The sequence below is a fragment of the Dendrobates tinctorius genome, unplaced genomic scaffold (genome assembly GCF_039654945.1).
Source record: "Dendrobates tinctorius isolate UK_male_01 unplaced genomic scaffold, ASM3965494v1 ptg000194l, whole genome shotgun sequence".
Taxonomy (NCBI): Eukaryota; Metazoa; Chordata; class Amphibia; order Anura; family Dendrobatidae; genus Dendrobates; species Dendrobates tinctorius.
Genome location: NW_027361861.1, coordinates 2,506,596 through 2,528,601, shown reverse-complemented (window position 1 = coordinate 2,528,601; position 22,006 = coordinate 2,506,596). Strand labels below are relative to the sequence as shown.

Below are 22,006 nucleotides of genomic sequence, written 5' to 3'. Positions count from 1 at the left end.
GTATAAATATATGCGGGGACAATACCAAGACCTTTCTAATGATCTTTTTACTTTTAGACCTGTGATGGGGACAAGGGGGCATCCTCTACGTCTGGAGGAAAGAAGGTTTAAGCATACTCACAGACGCAGATTCTTTACTGTAAGAGCAGTGAGACTATGGAACTCTCTGCCATATGATGTTGTAATGAGTGATTCCCTACTAAAATTTAAGAAGGGACTGGATGCCTTTCTTGAAAAGTATAATATTACAGGGTATATACACTAGTTTCCTTAATATTGCGTTGATACAGGGAGCTAGTCTGATTGCCGTATGTGGAGTCGGGAAGGAATTTTTTTCCCCAATGTGAAGCTTACTGTTTGCCACATGGGTTTTTTTTGCCTTCCTCTGGATCAACATGTTAGGGCAAGTTAGGATAGGATATGGGTTGAACTAGATGGACTTAAAGTCTTCCTTCAACCTTAATAACTATGTTACTATGTTACATGGAAACACAAGAATCAATGGAATGAAACTGAATGGAAGAAGACACAGATGAGATATTAAAAAAATCTTTTAGACAGTGACGGTGATCAGTGAGTGGAACAGGCTGCCACAAGAGGTGGTGAGTTCTCTTTAAATGGAAGTCTTCAAGCAGAGGCTGGACAGACATCTGTCTGAGATGGTTTAGTGAATCCTGCATTGAACAGGGGGTTGGACATAATGACCCTTGAGGTCCCTTCCGTCTCTAACATTCTATGATCTCAGCTCAGTGACGAGCAAAGATCTCAACTTGTGCATGCACTGCCTCCAGCCTCATTTTACTGAAGACCACCGTAGGGCAATCTGGGTATGCGCCGCTGCCGATGCAATTTACTCAAGCTCTTCACGAGATTAATCTGCGCAATGCACAGAGACCAAAACTTCTAAGGATGATTTTAAAACAACCAGGCTGCAGATTTTTTCACTGAATGTATTATTAAATCAGTATACCAGCGCCATCATGGGTATAAGGTATACCTTTAGTTTAATATGCATAACCGTCATGACAGGTTCTCTTTAAACACGTATACGCGTGAATGAGGCCAAAGCAACTATTGTATACTTTCCCATGACTACTTATTCACTGCGGCACCTTACCCTGGATTATCATCTTTCCTGTTATATTTCTCCTTCATTTAATCACTTTACACTTATATTATAGGTGCTCATTTCTAACATTTTATGTACTTCTCCAAACTGTAGATTTATGGGTTTTTTTTCAAGTTTTTGTCCTATGGCCTTATGATATTATCTTCTATGATTCTACAACATGTTATCAGTTATTTTATTGTTAAACTTACAGTTAAATCACTTAAAGCAGCAAAAATCAATAAAAAGAGAATATAAAAGAGCACTAATGAACTCAAATGCTACTGCATTTAGCCACATGCTCAAACAAATATATTAACTAAATACGATTCTACTACGTTTTACATAATATATGTTGATGCTCTTCTATCTCCACTTTTATTCTCATAATATATTCACCAACACAGTGTAACTGAACTTTTAACCTCCATGAAAATCAACAAGACCCCGTCTACTAACAGCAACTTAAAATTATGCATAAAATATAGGAAAGGTGCAATGATGCATAGATTCAGCAAACCACAGGCAGCTGTTGCTGCCAAATACAATGACATCGTATTGCAACCAAGAGCAACTTAATGATGTTTGTATGTATGTTCCTGTGTTTCTCTCCCTTTGTCTCTTTCTGTTATTCTTTTTTTCTCTCGTTTACTTTTTCTCTATCTTTAACTCGGTCAAACCTCAGATATGTCATTCGTACATGCAGCATATAAATGGTTTCATATATCCTATATAGATGCAGGTGTAGAATATTTTCATATCTCATTATTTCAATTATCTATCATTTTTAGGCTCCATATTTCTGGCCTTCAAATTGCTGGGAACCAGAAAATACAGACTATGGTAAGTATAACAATAATGTATATGCATTGATAATTCATTCATTTTGCAAATTGATTGTATTTGGAATCATAAGTGCAGTTGATGAGAAATAATTGATTTGGATTTCTAACATCAGGAAAAAATTGACTGATGTGGGAAAATGCAATAAAATAGGGACAGGGAAAAAAAATACAAAAAAACCTATGTGTTCCTAATAAATGTCCAGCTACTACCTGCCAGTATTTGCTTATTGCTGCAGTAATTGTGGCCCTTTTCCTACATGATCACTGCAGCCAACCACCGGAGTCAGCGGTCTTGAGCTGTACATGGCTCAATCCAATGATTAGCTGTGTGGTCATGTGGGTAGACAGGCATGTCATTACTGCGCTGCTAAAGCCATGGGGGATTTATAAGGTGGCTACTTATATTTTAAAATGTATGGCATTTTCACCATTTAGAGAATGTTTTCTTGTCTTTAGAAAACATCTTTAAAGGCAGAAATTTAGTTAAAACAATTATTGTGTGTCTGACTTTCAAGCTAGTCAGAGGCGTAGCTAGGGTTTTGGTTCAGGGGAGCGAAACTACTGAGTAGGCCCCTAACCAGGTAACCTTGATTATAACTAGGTGACGCACCGTAATAGTCGAGGAGAACTTCAGCAGATGACCGCGCTGTTACTGAAAATAATCTCAATATAAAGACCTATATTGATATTACCCCAATATGGTCAGTGGTAGATACCAGTCCTACAGAACATATAAGAGATCACAGCAGAGTTACAGACGCTGCGGCGTCCTGCGTCGAACGCAACATGTTGCATTTTGTTGCGGTAGTCGCAGCGTCAAAACGACACATGCGGAGGCATCCGCGTATATCCGCACGGCCTGCGTACCCAATATTAAAGATAGGTACGCAGGCTGCATGCAGATGTAGGCACCTCTGTATAGCCACCCTCTGTAGTGTAATGTAGCCCCATAGCCACCCTCTGTGGTATAATGCACCCCCATAAGCTAAATACTCACCTCTCTTCCTCCTGGTTCCTGTGCTGCTCCCTGCTCATCTCTGACTGCAGGCGCCAAGTACTGATGTCATCGCGCCCGCTGTCAGTGTCAGCGTCGGTGACGTCAGATGCTGACTGGGGGATGATAGGAGAGGGAGCGTAAAGCTCCCTCTCTCATCATTGCGATCAGCTATATCGGCTAGATGCTGATACAGTTGACCCTGTGGTGATGGGCGGGGGAGGCCCACTGCTGACATCGGGCCCCCCGGCTGCTCAGGGGCCCATAGCGGCGGGGCGGCAGTGCAGGGAGGATTCTCCCTGCTCTGCCGCAGAATGTAACTGTATCGTCGTGCTTTGCGCGCTGATACAATTACTGTAGCGTAGCTCCTGGTGGGCCCCCTCAGAGCGCGGGGCCCGGGGCCACCGCAACCTCTACCCCCCGGTAGCTATGCTACTATTCCTTTACCGATATAAAGCTGGTTGCATGGGTGTATATATTAATTTTAATACGCCCAGGACTGCCACCAGGAATTTACAGCCCCCATACTGGCATCATTTTTGGGCCCCTTGAGACTCCTGCCCAGCTCCGCCTTCACTCCTCAGATCTTCCACAATTCCACCGCCCACTCTTGGAAAAACTCCACTTCTGCACCACGTCCTCACCAATCACACATTAACAGTTCCCATTGAACGTCATATCACATATATATCCATCAGTTTTTGTTTTGGCGAAAAGATTTTGTAAGCCTCCACCATGACAAGGTCAACTCTTTTGGCCGTGCCCTACTCTACTGTAACCTATTAAAAAAATTTTTAAAATAACCAATACTCTTTTTAGGTATATTTTTATTTATTTTTCATTGAGGGATTGTGTCACATGCATTTTTTAAAATGACCAATAATACCTCATATAAGGAACAAATACCGCCACACCATGACCAGACCACATATTACCACCACATAGTACCAAATAATACCACAAATAAGGAACAAATACTCCCACACTATGACCAGACCACATATTACTGACACATAGTAACCAAATACAGTACTACAATAACACAATACTAATATTAGCATAACTGTCATTATACACAGAAGCTCTATACATAGTACACAGTGTATAGTTTCATTGTAGAGGTAATACAGCGATTCACCAGTGACATTATACACAGGAGCTCTGTGTATAGTGTATAGTGTGCAGGTAATACAGTGGTCACCAGTGACATTATACACAGGAACTCTGTATATAGTGTCAGTGTACAGGTAATACAGTGATGACCAGTGACATTATACACAGGAGCTCTGTATATAGTGGCAGATAATACAGTGATCACCAGTGACATTATACACAGGAGCTCTGTATATAGTATACATTTTATAGCGTAAGTGTACAGGTACAAAATACTCATCTTTGCTTTTCTTCTTCATCCAACACAGACTGCCATCACTTCTTCCAGGCAGGACTTGTCTCTGCAGAAAATAACACACAGTTGTCTAGAGCACCTTTTGCAGAGCACATTCCACAATTTTTCCCCAACTTTTACACTATGCCAGATGAAGACAAAAAGCGACCATGTCGCCATGCACCATAACAGGATCTTCCCCCCCAAAGACAACACTATCCTGAAAAATAAAATACATCCCAGCAGTAATAATATCCCTTAATTAAGCCCGTAATAATGTCCCACATACTGGCCCCTTCCAGTAATAATGTGTCTAATTCCTTGTCCCTTGTATCTAATTTCTGGTCCCATGTGTTCTCCCATCCTGGTCCCATGTGTTACCCCATTCTGGCCCCATGTGTTCTCCCATCCACAGGAGCTTTGTATATAGTATACAGGTAGTACAGTGACTCACCAGTGTCATTATACACAGGGTAATACAGTGACTCACCAGTGACATTATATCCAGGAGCTCTGTATATAGTGTATAGTGTACAGGTAATACAGTGATCCCCAGTGACATTATAAACAGGAGCTCTATACATAGTGTCAGTGTGCACATAATACAGTGATCACCAGTCATATTATACATAGGAGCTCTGTGTATAGTGTTTCATGAACAAGTAATACAACCACTCACCAGTGATATTATACACAGAAGATCTGTGTATAGTGTTTACTGTGCAGGTAATAGTGACTCACCAGTGACATTATACACAGGATCTCTGTAAAAAGTGTATAGTCTAAGTATACAGGTAATACAGTGCCCGCCAGACGCATTATACACAGGAGTGTTGTGAATTCCCTGGCTCAGACTTCTGAGCCGAAGTTCCCCCTGCTCCCTCCGGTGGTTACTGGAGGTAGTGGAGCTGGCCAAATTGACAGAGGTTTGCCACCTGATGATGATGATGATTGAAGATCTGGGGTTACTGATTGGAGTATTGGAGTATTGGAGTATTTAAGTCTGCAGACTTCCTGCAATCCCTGCTGGTGATTGCTTTCCTGTGCATTCAGAAGTCTGATGTCTCCTGCCCTGATCCTGCATTATCAGCTAAGTGGTTCATTTGCTAATCCTTTGCATCTGATCTGGTTTTGTCTCTCTCTGCTTTGTGCGGGTTCAGCTTGCTCCACTGGGGGCTTTGCTGGACCACCGCTCCATATGTTACAGCCTGTGTCAGTTTGTTCAGTCCCCTGTTATATTGGTCTCTTTTGCTTTGCTCCCAGTTCATACCAGAGTGCTGATATAGTGGGGGCGAAGTCGTGTGACTTCAGTGTTTTTTTTGTACATCAGATGTGTTGGATTTTCAGGGGTTTTGCGTGATTGCAGACAATGTCTTTCCTTTCCTGTCCATTCTAGTCAGTTTGGGCCCCATCGTTTGCTCAGTCTAGTTTTCTGCCTGCGTTTGTGTTTCATCTTGTCTCACCAACAATATATGTTTCGGGGCTATCTATTCCTTTTGGGGTCTGCTCCGGGGCAGTTTAGATTTCACCTTTCTTGCTTTAGGCTTAGTTAGCTCTCCGGCTGTGCCGAGGCGTCTAGGGCATCGTAGGTACGCTCCACGGCTACTGCTAGTTGTGTGAATGGGATCAGGGGTCTGCAATCCGCTTAGTTACCAACCTCTCTGGTTTTCTGGTGGCTTAGCCTGTTTCTGCCATCCTCCTCGGTGACCCATTCATAACACAGGAGCTCTGTACATAGTATGCAGTGTATAGTGTCAGTGTACAGGTAATGCAGCATCTCACAAGTGATGTTATACACAGGAGCTCTGTATGTAGTGTATTGTGAACAGGTAATACAGTGACCACCAGTGACACTATACACAGAAGCTCTGCTTATAATGTATAGTGTACAGGTAATAGAGTGGCCACCAGTAATGTTGCACACAGGAGCTCTGTATATAGTGTATTGTGAACAGGTAATACAGTGAACACCAGTGACATTATACACAGGAACTCTGTATATAGAATACAATGTATAGTGTCAGTGTACAGTTAATACAGCGACTTACCAGTGACATTATACACAGGAGCTCTGCTTATAGTGTATAGTGTACAGGTAGTACAGTGACCATCAATGACATTATACACAGGAGCTCTGTATATTGTGTACAGGTAATAGTGACTCACCAGTGACATTATACACAAGAGCTCTGTATTTAGTATACAGTGTATAGTGTAAGTATACAGGTAGCACACTGACCCAGCGGCATCTCTAGTTGAAAATACTCATCTTTGCTTTTCTTCTTCATCCAACACAGATTGCCAGCACTTCTTCCAGGCAGGACTTGTCTCTGCAGAAAATAACACACAGTTGTCTAGAGCACCTCTTGCAGAGCACATTCCCCAATTTTCCCCCAACTTTTACACTATGTCAGTTGAAGACAAAAAGCGACCATGTCACTGCCCCATAACAGTATCCCCCCCAATGAAAATAGTATCCTGAAAGATAAAATACATCACAGCAGTAATAATATCCCTCAATTAGCCTCTACGGTAATAATGTCCCACATCCTAACCCCTTCTGGTAATAATGTGTCTCATTCCTGGACCCTTGTGCTCTCCCATCCTGGCCCCAAGTGTTCTCCCATCCTAGCCCCATGTGTTCTTCCATCCTGGTCCCATGTGTTCTCCTATCCTGGCCCCATGTGTTCTCCTATCCTGGCCCCATGGGTTCTCTCATCCTGGCCTCATGTGTTCTCCCATCCTAGCCCCATGTGTTCTCCCATCCTGGCCCCATGTCTTTTCCAATCCTGCCCCCATATGTCTCTGTCTTGCCTCCAGGCCCCATATGATCTCACATCCTGGCCCAATACAAAAATAAACAAAAAAGTTTCTCCTTACCTGGCTGCAGTTCAGCAACATCCTTTTCCTCATCCACTGGATGCACCGGCGCATGGCAGTGATGTCATGTGTTGGCAACGTGTGCGCCAACTTCAGCTGTCAGCCTATTATTGGCTGGCGGGTTCTATCTATTGTCATGAAGGAAGCCGGTGGCTTCCTGCACGGGCAATCGATTTTAACTGAACGTGCGTCCTCAAACGAACTTTCAGTTACTGATCCTGCCTCTAGGGCCCGGTGAGCAGAAGCAAAAAGAGGGGAGCCTGGTCCAGGCGCCCCTCCTTGCTTCTGCTCATCAGGCCTCACCTGCCCTGGGCCTGATCGCGCTCCTGAATACACCTAAAACATTTTGCAATTATTGTTGATTCATAAATAACAATTTTAACCAACTAGCATTCCCTAAACAAAATGCAGTTGATAAAGCTCATTAAAATGAGTTTGCACAGCACATTGTAGGGGACATAGCCCTGTTGAAAACCATACCATTAGTGTCCAAATTAGAGATGATGTGATTTGATTCGCAGGACCCAGCCAAGCTGCTAGGTCTTTGATATGTGACTGGCAGGTGAAAGCCCTGTGAACTGTGTCTTACTTTTGGTCACGTGCTAATTAGAGACTTAGCAGCTCCTCTCAATGTTCTGTTGAAGAAAGTGGATGATAATCTAGTAAGCATATGACTGCAAGTATGCAGATCTCACACTTAGGCCGGGATCACACTTGCGAGTGTGATGCAAGAAACTCGTTTGAGTCTCTCGCATCAATACCCGGCACTGCCGCCGTAGAAATACATGCAGCTGCACAATCCAGTCCCGAGTGACGGGTATTGATACACAAGTTTCTCGCATCACACTCATAAGTGTGACCCTGGCCTAATGGTCATTTACGCTGCAAATACAGGGGAATCATGACTGTGTGCAAACCAGACAGTTGCACATCACAACTCTGAAAAGAGCCATATCAGAGTAAAATCATTACATGTATTGGATTCATTAGCAATGTTCTTTTGCATTTAATGTGTCAAAGTACTTTTATTTTTTATATATTTTATAGCTATCTATCTATGCAAGAGGACCATGCAGAACAAAGCAAGACTGGAGTTAGCAGATTATGAAGCCGTAGGTATACCAAGATCATAGTCTGTAGATCTAACAGAAACAGATTGTTTTTCAGTGTAAAATATACTTTTAAATTCTTTAAATTTAAAACATGCATGACCTAAATCACATAACTCAAACATGAAACATCTAATTTTGGAATGATTGGATTTCTTATGGTGCATGCCATGTCGCTTGTGAATTTTTCTCTTATTGGGAAACATTGAAGTTGCAGTAAAAGTTGTAAATTCTGCAATTTTACCAAGACTTCTGTGAGTGGTTGCAGATTTACACTGTGGTCACAATTGGTAAAACTGGAGGATTTAGAGAAAACAGGTAAGTTAAGGTATAGATAACTCCCTTGTGGAAATTAACCAACACTTACATTTTGACAAACTTTTAATTCTTTTTTGATCCAAATAAGTTAGTAATTTTTTTTTCTATTTTGTTTGTTTTTTTTTTATTAAATTAAAATAATTATATTTATAAGTTACAAAATCTAAAATTCTTTGTTTATGATATAAAAATGTTTCTTTTTTTAATGAAAAATTGTTGACTGAATTGTTAATAGTTTTATGCATTAAAACATCAATTTAATTACATATCGATAGCAGTGAAATTTGTTCCAGCATCCCCAAGGCTGGACAAGCCCTTTAACAATGCAACTTTTATGGGATTGCACATGGGGTCCATACAAATGACATCTTGAAAAATCTTTTGCACAGGCTGCAAAGAATTTGACCCTATGCAATGCAAAGAGTAAATTATGTTGTTTAAATGCCTAATTTTCACAATGAAGACAGTTGCGTGTGGCCAGAGCCTAATGGTCCATCAGAAACACCAAAGACAACTATCTAGGAAGGACACCTCCTTGTTAATTTTAAACTTGCATTTGTATCTGACCTTACCAGTTTGTACAGTCCAGCATTACTAATGTTCCATTACTGAATTAGGAATGGAAATTTAAGATTCAACTTTAGCTACAGTTTGCTTCCAGAGTGAGTAAACTTTAACTAAATTTTCATACGTTGAAATTCTTATTAAATAATATTGATAAATCTGGGGGCTGGGTTCTGACACCCCTATCAAGTGCTCAAGTAACAGATCCAAAACATTCAACTTAGGCTGGTTTCACACATCCACGTTCTAGACCACAGTGTATGAAGTGGTCGTGGGTCTCCTGATTTGAACTCAATAGTTCAAGGGAATATTATAATGCTTTTAAATTTGGGTCAGGATTTCCATGGCAAGTCCGTACACCGCCGTCTATATACTGACAGGGAGACACGGATTTCTGAAACCAACCTCACAATTGAGCATTCATCTTGCTGTCCATGTTTAGGGTTCAAATCTACAGTCACTCTATGTGACTGTAGACTGGTAAAATGCCCACATTGCACACTGTGCTCACTGTCAGGATTCTACAGTGTCACACCAGCAGCAAGCAGTCGCGTTACTACAAATATGAGATTTGATTACATGTAGGCATGTGACAACCAAACAAATGCAGCCTCGCTCAGTATAAGTGAATTGCCATGCACGTCTACTTGGGTATTGCGGTTGGAAGTTTGCAGCACCAACACCGGAGGATTCACAAGTCTGCAGACACCTACAATAAAATAAATTAATAAAAAGGTGTTTCATTCATACACACAAATCCATTGCCAAATGTTTCTGAGTTCTTTTAATCTATGGGGTTTGGGTTAAATATCAGTAGTACAACATATCAAAATTGTCACGCCCCCACCGGCGCCGTGACTTACCTGCGCACCTCCCGGCGCGCCCCCGCTCCACGACGTGTCCCCGCTACTAACATCCGGCCTCCTCGTCGTCGCACCTGCGCCCGATGCTCTGACTGGAACCTGTGACGCGGTGGCTCTGCCCCCAACATGGCAGCGCCCACCATCTATTTCTTCCCGGCATCTTCCCAGGTAAGATGCCTGTGTATCTTTGCGGTGTCGCTGTCCGTCCGGCCAGCATTCACCCATCTCCCAGGCCCGGTATCCCTACCTTGTTTGCTCTGCCTGTGCTGTCGCTGATAGATTCTGTGTTCTCCTCCTCGCTATCACTGTGTCCCTGTCTCCCCTCTGGTGTCTCCCCCTGTGCTACCATCTCTGGTAACCTGTCTGTGTGCCTCCTGCCTATTGGTCTCTTTGTCTGTTCTACCTTAGGTCCTTATCTTCGTTGTTACCGTCTCTCCTTCTCTTGCAGCCTCCAGTCTCTGCCAGTCCCGAGTGCTCCACGTCCTTGTCCCTCTCAGGCTCCGTGTTTCGCTGTTACTTCCTCTCTGTTGCCTCTCTGACTCACTACCCTAGTCTCCCTGGTGCTTACCCAGCTGCCCCTTTGGCTCCGGCTGTCACGGTTTCATCCCTTGTGGGCCTGCCCCAACACTCCCTGTATAGGGGGTGGCTCCACCTGGTCAGCTCGCCCACGGGGGCTCTGGAGCCGTGACCCAGAGTGTCCACTCTGGTTGTTCTAGCTTTATCTACCAATCCTAGCACAACCGTAACAGATACACAGGCCATGGACCCTGCTGTAGTCACGGCTACTCAGAAGGAGTTAGTTTTATTACGAGAGAATCAGTCGCGCATAATGTCCTTCATGAAATCTATGTACGCGCGCCTCTCCGCCCTCCAATCCTCCGATCCTAGTAATGCGGCTCAGCTGGCCATCTTACAACAGGAGCTGGTGCAGCAGTGTGACGCTCAGACTCATATTCTCAGCTACATGGCTTCGGTTGATGCTCGCTTACTCTCGCTCCAGGCAGCTGCTGCTGCTCCCCCTCCAGTCGCTAGTCCTCACCCTCAACCACGGTTGGCTAAACCACGCCGGTATAACGGTGACGCAAAGTTATGCCGGGGCTTACTGAACCAATGTCGCCTCCATTTCGAATTATTGCCCCAGCAATACCCCGCGGACCGGTCCAAGGTGGCCTTCATAATCTCCCATCTTGAAGGGGATGCTTTGGCATGAGTGAACCCCCTCTGGGAGCGTGACGACCCCCTGGTTACCCACCTGTCGGATTTTTTGGATACTTTTCGTCAAGTATTCGACGAGCCAGGCGGCCTCACCTCCACTACAGACTCTTTGTTCAGTCTGTGCCAGGGTTCTCTAACCGTGGGCCAATAGGCCATTCAGTTTCGGACTCTTTTGTCCGATTTGGGTTGGAACAAAAAGGCGTTGGTGGGAGCCTTTTGGCGGGACTTTTGGGTCGTAAAAAGGACGAGCTGGCGGGTCGCGACACTCCCACTGCCCTTGAGAATCTAATTTCCCTAGCCACTCGAATTGATCTTCGGTTCCAGGAACGGGCTCGTGAGATAAGACTGGCACGCCCGGTGCCTTCTGCTCGCAGACCACCCAGTCCTCGACCCAGGGCTCTCACTTCTGCTTCCGCGCCCAAGCCAATGCAAGTGGATCGCCTGAAGCTCTCCGAACAGCGTCGCAAGGAGAGAAGTTCCCACGGCCTCTGTTTCTATTGCGGCAGTGGGTCTCATTTGCTCCGAACCTGTCCGGAGCATCATGAAAACTTCTCCGCCTAGGTCAGGTAAGAGAGGCCTCCCTAGGTGTGCTTGATTCCTCTTAACCCCTTTCTTTGTCTGTCCTCTTGCATGTTGGTGATAAGCGGGTTTCTTTGGCGACCTACGTGGACTCCGGCGCCGCCTGGAATTTTATTAGACTCGATGTAGTCTCCAAATTTTCTGTCCCTGTGAAGACCCTTGAGAACCCACAGCTCCTTGCGTCTGTAGACGGTAATCTTTTGCAAGAAGCCATTACGCTAGTTACACATGAGATCGAGCTGCAGATTGGGGCACTGCACAAGGAGAAAATTACGTTCTGTGTTTTAGCTGGTATCTCTCATCCTGTTCTCCTTGGCCTTCCCTGGTTGCGACTTCATGACCCTACCTTGGATTGGTGTAACGGCAATGTTCTGCGCTGGGGGGAGTCCTGTCAGTCTCGGTGTCTGCGGCTGCTGCGTCCCGTAGGTGTCCCCCGTCCTCTCCCTGGACCCTCCGGATTGCCGCCTGCATATAGTGCCTACTCGGATGTCTTCGACAAGAGAGAAGCTGAGGTCCTTCCGCCTCACTGACTCTTTGACTGCCCCATCGAGCTCATTCCTGGTAACATTCCTCCCAGCGGGAAGATTTACCCTCTCTCTATAGCTGAGATGCAAGCCATTTCAGAGTACATTCAAGAAAACTTAGCCAGAGGGTTCATTCGGAAATCGCCCTCGCCTGCGGGAGCGGGCTTCTTTTTTGTGAAGAAGAAGGATGGGTCTCTTTGTCCGTGTATTGATTATCGGGGTCTAAACCGCATCATGGTGAAGAACAAATACCCGCTTCCACTCATCTCTGAGCTCTTTGACCGTCTGAGGGGAGCACGAGTCTTCACCAAACTTGATCTGCGAGCAGCCTACAACCTTGTTCGCATACGGGCTGGGGATGAGAGGAAGACCGCGTTCAACACACGGGACCGTCATTACGAGTATTTATTCATGCCATTCGGTCTCTGCAACGCTCCTGCAGTATTCCAAGAACTCGACAATGACATCTTTCGAGATCTCCTCTATGTCTGTGTTGTGGTCTACTTGGACGACATCTTGATCTTCTCCCCCGACTTGTCTACCCACCGTCGAGATGTCCGTCAAGTTCTCCATCGCCTCAGGGAAATCCACCTATTTGCCAAATTGGAGAAATGCCTCTTTGAGTAAGCTTCACTGCCGTTCCTTGGTTACATCGTCTCGAGTTCTGGCTTGGAGATGGATCCTGAAAAGGTCTCGGCTGTTCTCAAGTGGCCACGTCCTCTGGGTGTGAAAGCAATCCAGCATTTTTTGGGCTTCACCAATTATTACAGGCAGTTTATCCCCCGATTTTCTTCATTGACCAAGCCTATCTCGGCTCTCGTTCGCAAAGGGGCCAACCCCAACACTTGGCCTACGGACGCTGAGGTCGCCTTTGAGGATCTAAAGCAAGAATTCGCTAAGTCTCCAGTGCTCAACTGCCCAGATGCCAATAGGCCATTCTTCCTTGAGGTTGATGCATCGTCCGTGGGAGCAGGAGCAGTCCTTCTGCAGAAGTCCTCCTCTGGTCGCTTGGTCACTTGCGGGTTCTTCTCAAAAGCTTTTTCCGCTCCAGAACAAAATTACTCCATCGGAGACAGAGAACTACTGGCCATTAAGCTTGCCCTCGAGGAGTGGCGCCATCTTCTCGAGGGAGCCATCCATCTGATCATCATATTCACAGATCATAAGAATTTGGCCTATGTTCAGTCCGCCCAAAGACTCAACCCACGTCAAGCTAGATGGTCTTTGTTTTTCAGGCGCTTTGATTTTGAACTCCATTTTCGGCCAGGGAATAAGAACGTCAAGGCTGATGCCCTGTCTCGATCATTTTCGTCTGTGGACAATGAGGATGGTCCTACGCATATCATCGATCCAGCCAAAGTCCTTACCATGTCTCCGCTAAGCGTGCTTTCGCCACCACCGGGGAGAACCTTTGTTCCAAGTGGGGACAGGCCGAAGGTCTTGCGTTGGGGGCATTCATCTAAATTTTCTGGACATGCTGGAGTCAAGAAGACTCTCTCTCTCGTTTCCCACCACTATCGGTGGACATCGCTTCGCCAAGACGTCTTGGACTTCATCGCTTCTTGTCCTTCATGTGCCAGGAACAAAGTCCCTCGACGTCCTCCTCCAGGGCTCCTACATCCGTTGCCCGTACCTACGACCCTGTGGACTCACATCGCTATGGACTTTGTCACCGATCTACCACCGTCCTCGAGATGTACAACAGTACATCTGTTGGTGGTCGTAGATCGATTTTCCAAAATGGCTCACTTTGTCCCTTTGTCCAATCTGCCTTCTGCCCCTGAGTTGGCGAAGACTTTCTTCCTCCACGTTTTCCGACTCCATGGCTTCCTTCGGCATATCGTCTTGGACCGAGGAGTCCAGTTTACCTCCCGATTTTGGCGAGCTCTCTGCTGATTGATGAAGATAACTCTGGATTTCTCCTCAGCTTATCATCCCCAGTCGAGCGGGCAAGTGGAACGTGTCAACCAAGTCCTAACTTCCTACCTCCTGCATTTTTCCAACGCTCACCAGGATGACTGGGTTTCTCTTCTTCCGTGGGCTGAGTTCGCGTACAACAATCATCCCAGTGAAGCTTCTTCCAAGTCTCCTTTTTCGTGGTTTTTGGACAACCCGGTATTCCCCTTCCTGTTTCCCCCACCTCAGGTGTACCGGCGGCGGACTCCGTGTCTGTAGACTTCTCTCAGATTTGGAGGGACACAAAAGAGGCTCTAGAAAGAGCCAGTCGCAGAATGAAGTGTTATGCCGACAAAAGACATTTGGACGCTCCTCCATACACCCCCGGGGAAAAGGTCTGACTATCCTCACGGTATATCAGGCTAAAGGTCCCCTCCTATAAGTTGGGTCCACGTTACTTTGGCCCCTTTGAAATCTTGACGCGTGTCAATAACATGGCCTACAAATTAAAATTGCCCGGTTCGCTAAAAATTCCCAATGTTTTCCATGTATCTCTCCTCAAACCTGCGGTATTTAATCGCTTCCACTTGGCTTCTTCTCAAAGTCCCCAACCTAGCAGTTCTGATAATACCTTTGAGGTTAAAGATATACTCGCCATGAAGACTGTTAGGGGAAGGACTTTGTTTTTGGTCGATTGGAGAGGTTTCGGTCCTGAGGAGAGGTCCTGGGAGCCTCGTGAAAACATTGATGCTCCTCTTATCATGAAACAATTTCTCGACAGCCTTAGGAAGGGGGGGTAGAGGGGGGTACTGTCACGCCCCCCACTGGCACCGTGACTTACCTGCGCACCTCCCGGCGCCCCCGTTCCACCACGTGTCCCCGCTCCTGACATCCGGCCTCCTCGTCGTTGCTCCTGCCTGCCTGCGCCCAACGCTCTGACTGGAACCTGTGACGTGGTGGCTCCGCCCCCAACATAGCGGCACCCACCATCTATTTATTCCCGGCGTCTTCCCAGGTAAGACGCCTGTGTATCTTTGCGGTGTCGCTGTCCATCCGGCCAGCGTTCACTCATCTCCCAGGCACGGTATGCCTACCTTGTTTGCTCTGCCTGTGCTGTCGCTGATAGATTCTGTGTCCTCCTCCTCGCTATCGCTGTATCCCTGTCTCTGTCTCCCCTCTGGTGTCTCCCCCTGTGCTACCATCTCTGGTAACCTGTCTGAGTGCCTCCTGCCTATTGGTCTCTTTGTCTGTTCTACCTTAGGTCCTTATCTTCGTTGTTACCGTCTCTCCTTCTCTTGCCGCCTCCAGTCTCTGCCAGTCCCGAGTGCTCCACGTCCTTGTCCCTCTCAGGCTCCGTGTTTCGCTGTTACTTCCTCTCTGTTGCCTCTCTGACTCACTACCCTAGTCTCCCTGGTGCTTACCCAGTTGCCCCTTTGGCTCCGGCTGTCACGGTTTCATCCCTTGTGGGCCTGCCCCAACACTCCCTGTATAGGGGGTGGCTCCACCTGGTTAGCTCGTCCGTGGGGGCTCTGGAGCCGTGACCCAGAGGGTCCGCTCCGGTTGTTCTAGCTTTATCTACCCATCCTAGCACAACCGTAACAAAAATTAGTTTAGTTACACTATCAGTTTATTATCAGCTTAAAAGCCTTAGGTTCATGCACACAGTATGGAGATAATTTGCTTTAGAAGCTGTGTTAATCTTACATAAAAGAAAGTCTTGACGTGTATTTGAAAGCAGATGATAGAGTTCCATTGGCAGCTCAGTGGTTAGTACTGTTGCTTTGCTGTGCTGGGATCCTGGGTTCAAATCCCATCAAGGACAACATCTGTTAGAAGTTTGTATGTTCTTTGCATGGGGTTCCCCCAAGTTCTCCGGTTTCCTTCCACGGATAGGGAATATAGATTGTGAACCCTAATGGGGACAGTGATGGTGAAGTGTGTAACGCCTAAACTTATGTGGTTGTGACATGGCAGATGAGGGTAGAATATATGTGCTAACTGCTTAACCCCTTAACGACCACCGATACACCTTTTAACGGCGGCAGTTAAGTGTACTTAAGCCACAGCGCCGCTTTTTAACAGAGCTGAGGAATAAAGGTATAGAGCCCCCCAGTCGGAATTTTTCTGGAGTCTCGGCTACTGGGGTAGCTGAGACCCCCAGAGAACATGATTCAGGTCAGTTTTTACCAACCCCGGTGTTACGATCGCCGTTAATAACTGTATAATGACGACCACAAAAATAAAAAAACAAGTCTGATTTCCCATTTAATTTCTCTCTCCTCTGATGTGATCGTACATCAGAAGAGAGAAAAATATGGTCCCTCGCTCCCCTCAGTACCTCCATTGTCCCTGCAACCCCGCCTGAAGTCCCCCAGGCCGCCGGTGTCTTCTTCCGGGAGAAAATGGCGGGCGGCAACAATAGGAAATTTTTCCTATTGGTTCATTTTGATCACTGTGATATACCCTATCACGGTGATCAAAATAAAAAAAATAGTAAATCAAACCCCCCCTTTATCACCCCCTTAGTTAGCTAATAATAATAAAATAAAAAATATATTTATTTCCATTTTTTCATTAGGGTTAGAGTTGGGCTAAAGTGAGTTGGGCTAAAGTTAGGGTTGGGCTGAAGCTAGGGTTAGGGTTGGGTTAAAGTTAGCGTTAAGGTTGGGACTATGGTTAGGGTTGGGCTAAAGTTAGGGTTGGGGAAAAAGTTAGGGTTTGGGCTAAAGCTAGGGTTAGGGTTGAGCTAAAGTTAGAATTAGGGTTGGGCTAAAGTTAGCGTTAGGGTTGGGACTAGGGTTAGGGTTGGGCTAAAGTTAGGCTTGGGGAAAAGGTTAGGGTTGGGGCTAAAGTTAGGGTTGGGCTAAAGTTAGGGTTGAGCTAAAGTTAGGGTTGGGCTAAAGTTAGGGTTGGGCTAGGGTTGTGGTTATGGTTGGGATTACGGTTAGAATTTGGATTAGGGGTGTGTTGGGGTTAAGGTTGGAGTTAGAATTTGGGGGTTTCCACTGTTTAGATACATCAAGGGGTCTCCAAACGCGACATGGCATCACCATTAATTCCAGCCAATTTTGCGTTCAAAAAGTCAAGCGGTGCTCCCTCCATTCTGAGCCCTGCCATGCACCCAAACAGTGGCTTTTCCCCACATATGGGGTATCGTGTACTCAGTTGAAATTGCCCAAGAAATTTTGTGGTCCATTATCTCCTGATACCCTTGTGAAAATAAAAAAATGGTTCCAAAGTAAATTTTTTGTGAAAAAAGTAAAATGTTCATTTTTTCCTTCCACATTGCATTAGTTCTCGTGAAGCACCTGAAGGGTTAATAAACTTCTTGAATGTAGTTTTGTGCACCTTGAGGGGTGCAGTTTTTAGAATGGTGTCACTTTTGGGTATTTTATGTTATATTGACCCCCAAACTCACTTCAAATGTGAGGAGGTCCCTAAAAAAATGGTTTTGCAAATTTTGTTGGAAAAATAAGAAATCGCTGGTGAACTTTTAACCCTTATAACATCCTAACAAAAAAAATATGTTTCCAACATTGTGCTGATGTAAATTTGACATGTGGGAAATGTTATTTATTAACTATTTTGTGTGACACCACTCTCTGATTTAAGTGTACAAACATTAAAAGTTTAAAAATTGCAAAATTTACACATTTTTTGCCAAATTTCCATTTTTTCATAAATAAATGCAAGTTATATAGTATAAATTTTACCACTAACATGATGTACAATATGTCACAAAAAAACATCCTCAGAATTAGTGGGATAAGTTGAAACATTCCAGAGTTATAGCCTCATATACTGACATTGTTCAGAATTGTAAAAATTGGCTTGGTCATTAAGTGCCATATTGGCTGTGTCACTAAGGAGTTAAAAAATAAAACACCTTCAAAATAAATTTACAAAAAAGTTTTTGAACAAGTTTCTTCCTGGAGGGGGAAGTAGTGTCAGATAGAAGCTGCAGCCAATCAGCAGACGATGATTAGCTTCAGTGATCATGTTCCAGGCGAAAGAGCAAAGAGACAGTTTCTTCTGGCTTCAACAGAACCTGACCTCTGAAGTCAATCGGTGGCCTGACCCTTGCCCCCACTCCAGAGGTAAAAGGGAGACCGGCAGGGAGCATCAGCAGCAGTTGCCGAGGAGTTGCTGGGATTCCAAAACACAACCTCCCCAATATAAAAGCTTTAGTAGATTACATGTGCTTAATATAGAGTTCCTTAATCAGTCTGAAAATGTACAGAAGTAAAGCCTATCATTCATTTATCACATTCCCGTCCAATAATTAAGTGCGCCAAGCAAAATATAATACCCTATTCTTGGCTCAATATCTTTTTTTTATAGTTGTGCATTAGTAAAAGACAACAGCAAATTATAATGTATTATTTACATGCTAAATATTTCTCTCTTTTTTTTTGTTTCTTACTGTTTGCCAGGAAAATCTAGCAAGACTGCAAAGGGCATTTGCAAGAAAATGGGAATTTATCTTTATGCAAGCAGAGGCGCAAGTCAAGTAAGATGTGGAGTATTACAAGGATCAGCCCTGGTTTACAAAATGTTGATTTGTAAATTTGAGCAGTAACAAGGGTTGTTAAGAACAAAAAGAGATGTGAATTGTTCTCTAATAATTTTTACTCTCTGTAGCTTACACGTCTAGCCGTAGCTAAAAATCACATCAACAGCTGTATGTTTCAGCCTTGACTGACAAATACATGTGCCGCATCACCAGGCAATTTCTGATCAAGAACTCGCAGTTTGGTTAGAAAGAACAACAGTTTTAGGAGCAAGTTCAGACAGTTACACAGATTCAGGAATGTAAAACAAAATTTAATGAGAATTATCAAATCCAAAAAAGTAATAACATTATTACAGTTGCATCAAATAAGCAAAGCGCATCAAAAATATACACAATTTTTCAATATATCTTTTGTTTCAGCTACTCTCGGGTTTCAAGATCTCTACTTACTTACCTGTCATGACCCTTGCCCACCTCACTCTGACTTTTGGCTGCTGACTTAATAATGCAACTTTGGTGTGTTCAATTTATGTGCCTGCCTTTACTGATGGAGTGAGCTCAAGCATGCGATTTACACACTTTCAACCCCATTCCAACTAGACATGCTCTGCACTTCTGAATTCACTTGTGTGGAGTGAGGCCGCGCACGTCTAGTCGGCATGTGACTGCATTTAAGCAAATTGCTTACTTTCTGTCACATTACCACCTACTCCCAGCAGTGGCGCCAGAGAATCCCCACAGCCTGTAGTGCGCACACTGTGAGGATTCCCATGGCTGTAGTCACATAGAGTGACTGCAGATCTGCACCCTGAGGCTGGACAACCACTTTAAGGATGAATTGTGTGGAAAGGAAAAAGTGAAAAAGTTTTGCGCTGCTGGTGGATGGTAATAAATCCAGGTACACGCTAGGCTAATGTCCTTTTTTTTATTTAGTCTATGCATTTCAAATGACATACTTCTTCAGGACAGAAAAAAAACCTGAATCCACATCACATCTAGTAATTGTGTTCCAATGGATACACAAATGCACTGCTAGCTACACACACGTACAGCCAAATGGCGCAGCCACAATGTAGTGCTAGCACAGCTGAAATGTCACCAACTAGTGCATAATTGTGGGACAAAAACTTGTGTCAATTGACCATAGCGGTGGCCGAGTTCCAGCCACATCATCTGGACCTACCTGAATACACAGACTCTGAGGCCTCATTCAGACATCCCTTGAACTACGTATATGTTCCATCTATGTTTTTCACAGACAGATCACATACCTATTATCATAAACCTACCAATGAATAATATACAGCTCTGGCAAAAATTAAGAGACCACCACATCAAAACCCTGTCATGGGCAGCCCATTCTCCAGATCTGAGCCCCATTGAAAACCTCTGGAATGTAATCAAGAGGGTGATGGGTAGTCACAAGCCATCAAACAAAGAAGAACTGCTTAATTTTTTTGCGCCAGAAGCAGTGTGAAAGACTAGTGGAAAGCATGAAAAAACGCATGAAAGCTGTTTCCAAAAATCATGGTTATTCCACAAAATATTGATTTCTGAACTCTTCCTGAGTTTAAACATTAGTATTGTTGTTTCTAACTGATTATGAACTTGTTTTCTTTGCACTATTTGAGGTCTGAAAGCACTGGTTTTTTTTTAAATTTTGACCATTTCTCCATTTCAGAAAAAAAAAACCCAAAATGTATTGCTTGGAAATTCAGAGACATGGTGTCAGAAGTTTGTAGACTAAAAGAACAATTTACATTTTACTCAAAAATATACCTATAAAGAGAAAAATCAGACAACCTGAACATTTGGAAGTGGTCTCTTAATTTTTGCCAGAGCTGTAGATACTTAGTGTATATCCAAAGCAATGATAACCTAAAAAGAATTGAATAACCATTCAAAAATCAATATAAAAATATAATTTTATTGGGTATCTAATATTAAAATGTATACAGTCATGGCCAAAAGTTTAGAGAATGAAACAAATATTAATTTTTACAAAGTCTACTGCTTCATTTTTTCTAATGGCAATTTGCATATACTCCAGAATGTTATAAAGAGTGATCAGCTTAACAGCAATTACTTGCAAAGTCAATATTTGCCTAGAAAATGAACTTTATCCCCCAAAACACATTTCAACATCATTGCAGCCCTGCCTTAAAAGGACCAGCTAACATTGTTTCAGTGATTGTTCCATTAACACAGGTGTGGGTGTTGATGAGGACAGGGCTGGAGATCAATCTGTCATGATTAAGTAAGAATGACACCACTGGACACTTTAAAAGGAGGCTGGTGCTTGGCATCATTGTTTCTCTTCTGTTAACCATGGTTATCTCTAAAGAAACACGTGCAGTCGTCATTGCACTGCACAAAAATGGCCTAACAGGGAAGAGTATCGCAGCTAGAAAGATTGCACCTCAGTCAACAATCTATCGCATCATCAAGAACTTCAAGGTGAGAGGTTCCCTTGTTGCCAAAAAGGCTCCAGGGCGCCCAAGAAAGACCAGCAAGCGCCAGGACTGTCTCTTAAAAATGTTTCAGCTGCGGGATCGGGCTACCAGCAGTGCAGAGCTTGCTCAGGAATGGCAGCAGGCAGGTGTGAGTGCATCTGCACGCACTGTGAGGCGGAGACACTTGGAGCAAGGCCTGGTCTCAAGGAGGACAGCAAAGAAGCCACTTCTCTCCAGAAAAAACATCATGGACAGACTGATATTCTGCAAGAGGTACAGGGAGTGGACTGCTGAGGACTGGGGTAAAGTCATTTTCTCTGATGAATCCCCTTTTCGATTGTTTGGGACATCTGGAAAACGGCTTATTCGGAGAAGACCAGGTGAGCGCTACCACCAGTCTTGTCTCATGCCAACTGTCAAGCATCCTGAAACCATTCATGTGTGGGGTGGCTTCTCAGCCAAGGGAATGGGCTCTCTCTCAGTCTTGCCTAAAAACACAGCCATGAATAAAGAATGGTACCAGAATGTCCTCCAAGAGCAACTTCTCCCAACCGTCCAAGAGCAGTTTGGCGATCAACAATGCCTTTTTCAACATGATGGAGCACCTTGCCATAAAGCAAAGGTGATAACTAAATGGCTCAGGGAACAAAACATAGAGATTTTGGGACCATGGCCTGGAAACTCCCCAGATCTTAATCCCATTGAGAACTTGTGGTCAATCATCAAGAGACGGGTGGACAAACAAAAACCTTCAAATT

General features: G+C 44.4%; 1 protein-coding gene across 2 annotated transcripts in view; it reads left to right on the top strand.

Annotated features, from left to right (window-relative positions):
- The window catches only part of RGS6 (regulator of G protein signaling 6), a 629,091-nt gene that overhangs the window by 481,844 nt on the left and 125,241 nt on the right, over positions 1-22,006 (top strand). For both annotated transcript variants that reach the window (XM_073552710.1, XM_073552711.1), the window contains exons 6-8: positions 1,900-1,951; positions 8,262-8,326; positions 18,716-18,792. In XM_073552710.1, coding sequence (XP_073408811.1) covers positions 1,900-1,951; positions 8,262-8,326; positions 18,716-18,792 — 194 coding nt within the window. The remainder of the gene's footprint in view (positions 1-1,899; positions 1,952-8,261; positions 8,327-18,715; positions 18,793-22,006) is intronic.